General features: G+C 39.5%; 1 protein-coding gene across 1 annotated transcript; it reads left to right on the forward strand.

The window, feature by feature from the left end:
• The first annotated feature begins 1,768 nt into the window (after positions 1-1,768).
• Positions 1,769-10,923, forward strand: gda (guanine deaminase). The gene is made up of 14 exons (XM_079161193.1): positions 1,769-2,117; positions 2,824-2,912; positions 3,043-3,214; positions 3,496-3,583; positions 6,068-6,173; positions 7,009-7,036; positions 7,180-7,287; positions 7,572-7,679; positions 7,784-7,881; positions 8,069-8,136; positions 8,602-8,748; positions 9,009-9,127; positions 9,233-9,260; positions 9,361-10,923. The coding sequence occupies exons 1-14, from the start codon at positions 1,989-1,991 to the stop codon at positions 9,435-9,437; spliced, it is 1,365 nt and encodes a 454-aa protein (XP_079017319.1). The 5' UTR covers positions 1,769-1,988; the 3' UTR covers positions 9,438-10,923.
• Positions 10,924-11,108: the final 185 nt, after the last annotated feature.

Below are 11,108 nucleotides of genomic sequence, written 5' to 3' on the forward strand. Positions count from 1 at the left end.
AACAGGAACAGAAATGTGCTTAAATATATTTTTACATTTATATAACTGCATGTACAATATTTTTACACTTGAATAACACTTGAACAATATGTTAGGGGGTAGTTACATTTATACAGTCTTACAGTTACAGCCGGCCCTTTGAGGGCGACCATAATGCTGATGTGGCCCAGAGTGAAAATGAGATTTACACCCCTGCTCTAAAGTTGGTGTTGACATTCATCATGTGAGGGTTTGTGGCAGTACTTCCTCATTGGTACTTGAGTCATTATCCAACTGAGAGGTTTGGGATACTAAAAGCTACTCTTTGTGTGTTAAGAAATTGATTTGTTGGCTTTTAAAAAAGAAACGTTTAGAATGGTAAAGGAGAAGTTGTGGTTGTGAAGGTATATCTACTATATTACTTTTTAATCCCCCCGTTGTACTGTAAACTGGCCTATGACCTCCACTATAACTATGCACATTGTTCCTCATTGTTACCATAAGATGTTTCTGCTTCATTATTACCCACTTTCAAAAATAAAACCCTGACATTAACAAAATATTCTCACTGTTGGTACCAATATGATAATAGCTATTATCTAATAACCCATGCCAAACGTTGGTACGGTGCACTGAGAAAGAGGAACAATTAACCACCCAAGAACCGACTGACATGCACACAATTATAGCAGAGTCAGTGTGCCCTAGTGTATGTTTCGACATAGATCTGCTGATGTTTTGTGGATGAGAGATTGTACAGAATGTCCTCCTTCCTCTATCTTCTTATCGTTCATTAACTGCACACATTCTTTGAGATTAAAACGAAGATGACCGGGGTTATTCCTTAACACAGTTGACTTTTCTTGGATGGTAGAAGATTTGCTAATCTTTGAATAGTGTCAAAATCATGTGACTGGTTGGAGGAAATCAAAGATTGATATGGAGGGTGATCCATTAGTTGACCAAAAAATAACAAATAGATTGCAATGTGTGGAGTAAGAGAAGGAATTTTGAGGGAAGACATCCTTCAATGTGTGTTATGTAGCGTAAACTTTTCATTTGCACTTAAGGTAAGAGTAACGTAAAAATTTGAAAATAAAAAAAATCTTGTGTTTATATTCAAAGTGTGTACAGATTGTACGTTAGGCTTCCCCTTTACAAGATTTCAGTTAATAACAAAGTTGTAGTCCTTTCTATTGCAATTACCCTATACATGTGTTTACTTGAGCATGCTGCTTTTGTACATTTTACAGTGTATTATTGGAATTATATTTGAACAGAAAATAGATATTGTTCTTCAGGGCTTGGGGGTCTACCCATACAGGAGAATTGCGCAGTCACTGCATCTGGCAAACTAATTCTCTTGGTGTTGTACAATAGGGGCATCACATAATAATGGGGCGATAATAAACAGTGGGCGACTGTGGCTAAGTGGAGAGCAGGTGATTGGCGGATTGGCGGTTCGATCCCGGGCTCCGCTAGTCGCATGTCGACGTGTCCTTGAGCAAGACACTTAACCCCACACTTGCTCCCGTAGCTGTGCCTACGGTGTAGCTATGTGATAGAATGTGAATTGTAAATCGCTTTAGACAAAAGCGTCTGCTAAATGACTGTATTATAATGTAATGTAATAACTGCATGGTCACTTATGCTGTTTGGTCATTGTGATGAATTATTAACTCCGGCAGAGTTCAAATTCGATGCACCTGATTTATGACCCGCAGTGTGTGACTTCGGCTGTATACTAAAAACGTTCCCGGAAACGTCGGCTTTAGCGGATCCCTCAGTCTCTGTGACTCTGTGACTAGTGAATAGTTTAACGTGGCGATTAGACAAACCCCAACCTTAGACCGTACATAAGACCCGACGCACAGAGACACACACCCTTTGTTCTCATTGGTTGCAGGATGTCTTTGCAGTGAGGTTGAGTGCTGCTTGCTGGTGCGTCGTGGTGCTCTGTGCTGCTGCAGGTTATCTCACTGCTCGACTCCGACTGAGCTATTGAAAGGATGGCAAGCTCTAATAGACCCACCACCAACATTGCGAACGTCTACAGGGGGACATTTATCCACTCGACCCAGCAAACAGCGCTGCAGATCCTAGAAGATGAGCTCCTGGGAGTGGATACAGACGGGAAGGTTTGTCAGACTCTAAAATATATATATAACATATTTTGACCTCATTTAGAAGTATTAAAAAAAAACTTTTGGATAAATATCTATAGCTCCGAGCTTACTCCTAAACCTTGCGCAAAGAGGCAAAATGTGGCACAGTTTGGTGTAAAAGATGTCTTTCCTTTTCCGTTTTATGACAAACTGATAAGGCGCAAATCTGTTACATAACCTAATTGTCTTTTACAGTGAGCTGTTGCTGAGCAACTTTAACAATTTGGCCCACATAAGCTCTCAACACAAAAACCTGAATAACAGTCTTAACTTAAGACTGTTTCTTAAGTACCCTCTTCAATTACAACAGGTGGGACTGAAATTCATAGGACAACCTTAAATCATCCGTATGAACTCTGTTGTTATACGGAAATACAATATATGTACATAGTGGAAATCAAACGCTGGTTATTAAGGAACAATAGATGTAATAACTGCGATTCAGCAGCATCAAAGGCATGTACACAAAAAAGGTGCAATTTACAAAATATCAGACATGGTACATGTAATGGAAATAATCTAAATGCTAAATAGTTGCCCCTATACTTGCTGTGCTGGCCCTACTAAGCATTTCCGGCAGGCAAAACAAATCAGGAATGTTTTCAGATCTTACTTTATTTCACATGCAAACTATTTTTGGTTAACATCAACTTTTCACTGATTTCCATTCTGCCATCAGATCGCTTTCATTGGGAGAGGCGCGGAGCTAGACAGACTGTCTCAGACCTTTGGATTCAGTCCGACTGAAGTCACTCAACTGGCACAACAGTAAGTAGAATATATAAATAAATGACTAAATACATCCAAATTGTACGTGATATTAAATCAGTTCTTGGATATGCCATAAAAATAACTATACTGTATGTTTTTACCATTTCCATGATTTGCTGCACTGCAGTGAGTTCTTCATGCCAGGACTGGTGGACACCCACATCCATGCATCCCAGTACAGCTACGCAGGCACAGCACTGGACATGCCTTTACTCCAGTGGCTCAATACCTACACCTTTCCTGTGGAGTCACAATTCAAGGACTTGCAGTTTGCCCACAAGGTCTACTCTAAAGTAGTGGTGAGTTTTCTGGCATTGTGAAAGAGGTGGCTATTAAAACGGGTACAGTTGCCGTGCATCAGTCACAGGGAGCCAAAACTGAGCTTTGTGGCACTCTGCAAGTTTGACAGGTGTGATATGGTTTTGCCGATGGCATTGCAATTTGCCATTTGCTAGTGGAACATTCTTTGAGGTTCCCTCTACTGTCACACAGCCTACAGTTTGAGAAGGGTGTGTGTAGAAAAGAGACAGAATGTTTAAATGCTGTCTTAATCCTGTAATATGATCCCTGTGCCTTACAGAAAAGGACCCTGAGAAACGGAACAACCACTGCATGTTACTTTGCTACCATACATACAGATGCTTCTCTCCTGTTGGGCCAGATTGCAAGTAAGATGTCCTACACGCAAACACACACACACACACACACACACAGTTGCATGAATGTAGGCCAGAATACTGCAAATAATATAAAGAATAAATATCAAGACCTTAGTTTAGAATAATTACGTCATAGCAGGTGACCTGTGGGTGGTTGGGAGGTTGCTTGTTAATTTGGCGCAGCCTTAATGACAAATAATGGAGGCTATTGCTAAAAAGAAAGGAAAGGAAAATACTAGTTGTAATGTAAGTCTGTTAACACAGACACTTAATATTCACAGTGACGGAGTGCATAAAGAGAGAGATGGTTATAAGCACGTATTGTCTGACATACACAAGCTGTATAGTCACTTTTATAAGCAGAGCAGCAGCTCACAATGTGATAACGGAGCCACGTGCTTTGTGTGACTGTGGTGAAGAATACATCAGCTTAAGCCCAGTCATTTTAATTTATAACTTTCATTATAGTCAAACAGTGCAGCAATCAGCTGATATGTTCTTCTAAACTCCTTAAAGTCAGAATGGCCCTCTTTCCCTTGGTAGTCTCAACTGGGTTAGAAACACTTATTTTGTTCACCTTTACACCTTGTCCTTATCATTGCGGTGTCATGTTGTGCAATAGTGAACACACACATACACACACAAGTGTGTAATGATTCTACCGTAATGAATTGACTGGCTGTGGCAGCCAGGGTCATTCTGTGTTATCAGGATCCTTGAACCCTCACCTTTGTCCTGTTCTGAGCAGCTTTTCCCTTTTATGGGAAATGTGTTTTTATTAAGCGTAAGCATATGTGTGCATATATGTGTTTGAGAATTTCCGACACATATTTGAAATGTATGCAGAATTTCTCCTTTTGCTTGTTAAATGTATTAGTTTATCGATTTTTCACAAGTGTTATGTAAAGAATACAAAATATATTTGCTTACAACATCCAATGGACTATATTTTCCAAAAGGAAGAATCTCGTAAGGTCCAAAGTGTAATGTCCCAGGGAAATCTGATGTATATATATATATATATATATACTGTATATATATATATATATATATATATATATATATATTTTTTTTTTTTTTTTCTGCATGATTTGACTGGAAATGTTTGGTCACAGTAGCACAAAGCTATCTCACAGTCCCTCAGTGACCTGATGATTATGTACAGTATCTGTCACACTAAACTTGTTGAAGCAAAACCTTTTCACTATTCTTAACATGGGTGGGTATCACCTCTCACATGCCTTCCTCTCCCATCTGTACTGTGTGTAATTATTAAAGATATGACCAATCAACAGTGTTAATTATAATTAATAAGAATGAACATCAACAAAAATATGACATTGGCCATAGCTGAGTGGTACACCTGTGTGGTCCTAAAAATCAAAAGTCATTTGTACTATTAGAGGATTCTAGTTTATCATTTATAGTAACGACTCTGCTCACTCAGTGCCAGTGAGTCAGTGCAAATCAAGCACAGTCCCTGCACGCCCAAACAGTCATGAGTCAGCAAAAATAAGTGAAATCACCTGTGTGAGTTGTACAGTTTTGCAGTGTGCACAGCCTTTAGAATCACTCAGTTATGTAAAAGTTGTGCAGTGACTAGTTTTAATGGAACAAGACAAAGAATAACTCAGTGTTTGGGGAGCATTTCTGTCAAATGATCATCTCGGCATTTTGGTTGACAAAAATATTTGTATTAATTTGCGTTTAATCCGGCCTTTTTTCATTGATATAAACAGCACATCATCATTGTGGATTCAACATGGAGCCGGGCATGTTCCGCTAGGACTTTTTCACAGCAGATATTTTTAAATGTCTTAGCAGTAAAAGAACCAAAATAGTGTTCGACTGCACTGTGGCTGAAAGAAAGGGCTGGGAAGACCGTTCAAGTGATAACGTTTTCATATGCACAAGCTTCTGTAAGAGTGTGCGTGTGTACCTGTGGGGTGTGTATGTACGTAGCTGTATGTATGGTAGGTGTGTCTGTGTGCATTCATACAACAAGACTGGGATTAGGGCTTGTGAGTGACAGAGGGATTTGACTCTGACAGGTGAAAGACCTGGAATGCTGTGATATGCTGCAGATGACAGGTGAAATTATGAGGATTGTTGATCAGGTGCAATTTTAACAATTGGACAAATAATGCTAATTCAATGTGGAGTAATAATGTTGTTTTTACCCCCGAAAGAGAAATCTGTATGAAATACTCAATTACCCCTGGTATATCAAGGGGAACTGTAAATCATCACCCATCAACTTTGTTAATATTTTATCATGTTATCATGGTCATGATGTGAAAACTTGTAACATAATGCCCTCTGATATGGTGTGAGCTCAAATCCCAGTTGAATGACTGGACTAGAAAGTTTTCTGATAAAAATGTCATGAATAAGCAAAGTACATCAGCTTCCTTTTGAAAAATGCGAATACACTGACTTCACGGATTCATATTTATTCACGTTCTTGTTATATTATCCATGTTTTTCTTGCAGATGACTTTGGGCAGCGTGCCCTTGTTGGCAAGGTGTGTATGGACAGAAACAATTCTGTGAAACATTACAAAGAGACCAATCAGGAATCTCAAGCAGAAACCTGCCGGTGGGTATTGTCAGTTTAATACGTTAGGAAGGCCTTTGGGCATGTCTACGCCCTAGCTTTACAGAGTACAGTTGATTAAGTAAACTAAAACTTTGTGCCACACAGGATGCGGCTTACAGTTGACATGCTCTTTCAAAATAGTATATAACATTGATAATAGCTCATTTAACAGTGTAGTGCTGGGGATTTTTACTTGGGTGAGAACATGCATTTTTGCCGTGATGTATGAAACAGATTAGGGTTAGACGTCTCTCTGAGTGAGGACAACGACTTCTTTGACATTCTCTTTTAAATTCCCTTTAACTATTTGATATTTCTTATAGATATTACCGTAGAAATATTCATTCCAAATACTACTACAGTTTCTGTCTTTATATTTTAACATGTGGGAAACTATGTTTACAGCACCTAATGTTTCAATTGATGTAAGACATTTTTCAACAAAGCATAGCCGATTATTGACAGGTTGACAAATGCAAATGCCACATCAGCCTTCGTATCAATCAAGTGCTTGTTTTTGAAAGAGCCAGGGTTCATTTCATCCAATGCGTCCTTTGCAATTATATTGGAACGGAGTCAAAATGACAAGATCATTGTTTGTTCTTTGAGTGTACCTAAAAAGATTGGCAAGGATTACGTAAATACATCTTGTAAATGCAACATTTCTTGTGTTTTAATGAATGCAGATAGACCTTCAAATTACATATTTTCATGTAAAGACACAAACTTATTATTTTATTGTTATTATCACAGATTTAATTGTTATTATATTCAAACATTTTGGGCAAATGTGGCTGCGCCAAATGAGTTACAGTCATTGTTTTGTTTCCTCAAGGTTCATTGCAGAGCTCTTGAACAAAAAGGTAAGATTCTATAATATAATAAACAGAACAACATTAGGATCTAAGCAAAAAAATCAAGGTAGGCCTGCATTTTCTTTTTTTTAAAGAAGAAGATTTTTAAATCGTCTGTCACTCCCTTGTCTCCTCTGGTGTTTTGTGGGTAGTACCCTCTGGTGAGACCAGTGGTGACTCCCCGCTTCCCTCCATCCTGCACAGGAGCCTTGCTCGGACAGCTGGGAGCAATCGCTAAGAATAACAACCTGCACATTCAGGTGAGCTCACTGTGGCAACCAAACCAGGCTATGTCCGCAGGGGACTGTTGCCACAGAGACCCTTTAGTGTTGCTGTGGAGTTTTTGTCAAATGAGATAAACACACACACGTGCAAAAGGCAAAATGCTGACAGGAAAGAATAAAAAAACTAATGTTTCAGAATAACGTTTGACGTTGGTATCCTGTGATTGCTCCGTCACACCTCAGGCTCTATCTGAATGCTGCAGCTTAGAGCAAAGATAACACAGTGGTTTAATATCTGACATATGTGTGTTTATTTCCAGAGTCATATCAGTGAAAACGTAGAGGAAATTAAGCTTGTGCAGGAGCTGTTTCCTGAATCAGAGTCGTACACAGACGTGTATCTCAAACATAACCTGCTCACTGACAAGGTGAGAACACAGTCACATCTCTGCTGGCGCACACACAGGCAGACCTCTTGTAGAAAAATACAAATGCTGATGAAAATGCTGATGATGACGATGATGATTCACAGACAGTGATGGCTCATGGCTGCTACCTCAGTGATGAAGAGTTGGTTCTGTTCAGAGAGACAGGAGCCTCTTTGTCTCACTGTCCCAATTCCAACATTTCGTAAGTCACTGACCAAATGAAGATTTGCATGACACAGATTTTACAATAAAAACAGCACTTTAGCAATACAGTATAACATAGCATTGTAAGTGCATGAATGCAAGGATATGCAACAGATGAAACTTTTCTATCTATCTCTCTCTCTCTCTCTCTCTCTCTCTCTATCTATATATATATATCTTCTCAGGTTGTGCAGTGGAATGTTGAATGTCCGCAACGTCCTGAAACACAAAGTGAAGTTGGGGCTGGGAACAGGTGGGAGCAGAGCAACTGTGTGTGCATTTTCACCTCTAAGTAAAGCCAGGCCACTTTTGACACAGTCTGTTACACTCTCAAGAAGCAGTAAAATGATGTTTGATGATTTGGTTTTGTTTGTCGGAAACTCCTTGCTCCGTACATTCAAGCATGCACGGGAAACTGGAGGAAGGTAGTGAGATAGGTGCTTAGACATTGTTACAGAACTGGTTTTATGGCATTCTAGTGTTTTTAATGAGTGCAGTTGGCAGAGAGATTTGGCATTCATGTCAGCTGAACACCAGCAGATCACAGTTTAAAAAAAACAACATCTGATGTAGTGGGTGTTTTAATTTCAAGCCTCAAAGTAGCGTAAATATGAAAATGTGATACTTTTTCATATCCACGATGCGGGTTTGTGAATGCTTGTGTCTGCGTGCATGCTTGTATTAATTTCACTCATCCGGTCTGTGTTTGTGGCGTCAGACGTGGCGGGGGGCTACTCGGCCTCTATGCTGGACGCTGTGAGAAGAGCTCTGGACACATCCAAAGTCTTAACAATCCAGAACCCAGAATACGAGACGCTCACCTTTGAGGAGGTGTTCAGACTGGCCACACTGGGAGGCAGCCAAGGTAAAACAGTCAGAGACAGAGGTGGCATTGTGTAGAAGTTACGGTGAGAACATGAAGTGCTTTGTCTCTTTGTTTGTCATATTCTCCACCAACAGTCTCACTGAAGTGCCTTTGCCTCCTCTAAGTCACTCTGCAGTAGAAATGCCTGATTCAACACACATGGATCTATGGGAACCAGATATTTTTGATGATAACTGATTGCAATTTCACAGGAGGGGAGAGAATACAAGAGTTTCTTTTATGATGCGTTTTGTCCGCAGCCTTGTCCCTGGATGACCAGACAGGGAACTTTGAAGTGGGCAAAGACTTTGACGCCCTGAGGGTGAATGTAGACGCTCCTGGTGGACCCATCGACCTGGTCCAGTGTGAGGAACCAAAGGTTGGTAGTGGGGGCTTCAATTATTCACACACATTTACACACAAATTAATGAAGCACAACATTTGAATCTAGTGTAACACTAATTTATTATCACTTCAATTTCAGATTCTTTTGGAAAAGTTCTTGAATTTGGGTGAGTGTCAATTTCAGTTTGATTTGTCCGAACTTTTCAGACTCTAATGTGCCACTCACCATTTACTTTATGTTTGTCTCCGTGGCTTCCTGTTTGACAGGTGATGACCGTAACATAGCAGAGGTGTTTGTGGCCGGGAGGAAGGTGGTACCATTCACAGAGCCAACTACAGAATAAACGCTTTGGTCACTTAAAGCCTAAATCCTCCTGGAAAGTCAGCTTGAAGAGGGCGTTAACTAACTAAATACAAGTTAATCTGAGAAATATACAAGATATGCAGCTTTATAAGGATCAGTGGGAAACGCCCTACTGGACAGTTCTCCTTTGATGCTAAGACAAATAAGTAGGACATTAATTATCACCATTACCATTCCACTCTTAGATACAGAGGACAGAAGAGGAAACGTGATATTAATGAGGCTCAGTGAGGGTCATCACTTTGTTTCTTTAATTCTTTAAGGATAATTACTGGGCTTTAAAAAGGGAAATAAGGGACTTATTAACATTGCACTTGCTGTTTGTCATTTTTGCGCAATAAAACATATTCATGCACCAGCCCATTGCTTATTAAGATCTTTAAGTCACTCTTTATGTTCACGTTGTTTTAGAGTTTTTGTTATATTTACCTAAACTCCTTCCTTAAACTAATTAATATACAAGTACTGGTGATTATAGTGTGCTAACTACAACATATTTTCCATTGCATTTTGATATCGCATTGTGTTGCCTTAAGAAATTTAAACTAGACAATATAGTCTGTAAATTTAAAGGGATAGTTCACCCACAATATCAAAAGTGCACAATCTAGATTAGGAGATTAGTTTTGGAGGTATCGCTCATAGAGATGTCTGCCGTCGCTCCATTATAATGCGACTACATGGCACTCGGCTTGTGATGCTCAAAGCAAAGTCTGTGGATTATCTTCAGTTACTTGCTTTGAGCACCACAAGCCAAGTGCCATGTAGTTGCATTATAATGGGGATAAGGCAGACATATCAACGGCTGATATCTCCAAAACTAGGCAACTCACACCTAAACAATCTAGATGGAGAAATACCACTGCAGGTAAGAGGAAAACTGTGTGTTTTTGATTCTGGGGTGAGCTGTCCCTGTAAGTGTGATAGTAACATATGGGAGTGGTGGCGTAGAGCAGCTCAGTGTAGCTGCAGGGCCTCACCTGATTGTCTTCAGTGGCTCGGTGATCTAATTTGAATGCCGTTGCTAGAAAATGCTGGAATCATAGCTCCTTCAGTTTTTACACTGTACACTCCACTCAGGTGTTTAAAATGACAAAGACACACACGTATTTTGTAGCATTCTAGTTTCAGTATTGCTCATTCAGTTCACACATTTAAACATTAACACATCCAGATTTGACTCATTGCAAAGTGATTTTTCACACCTGGTGCCTTGTTATCAGAAGCTGGTTTTCTCATCATATAATTAGAGTAGATGAGATCAATTCAAAGTTTCACCACTGATTGTTTATGTATTTGTATTACCATTATAAACTATTTGAATGTTGGGAAATGAAGGGAAATGAATGCACAGCTAGCTTATTATGTGTTTTGTCTTGAGAATGTATTTGAGATTTGTTTACCATTTTTCTTGAAATACATTTTTTATTTCAACATCTTGAAATAAAGAATACAACCAAGTCTGTTCTGATATGTGTGTGCAGTTATTGATCAAGGATCATAACGCAGGATGTAGGTAACAAATGTGGATTAACAAATCTCCCACTGACCCTTCCAGCCCGCTAACAGACCAGCCTGTAGCTGCTTTAATAGATGATCTTCGTCATCTGGGCCAGACAGCTGAGAGGCTTAGATAGCAGAAGAGACACAT

Source organism: Pholis gunnellus, assembly GCF_910591455.1.
Source record: "Pholis gunnellus genome assembly, chromosome: 6".
Classification (NCBI taxonomy): domain Eukaryota; kingdom Metazoa; phylum Chordata; class Actinopteri; order Perciformes; family Pholidae; genus Pholis; species Pholis gunnellus.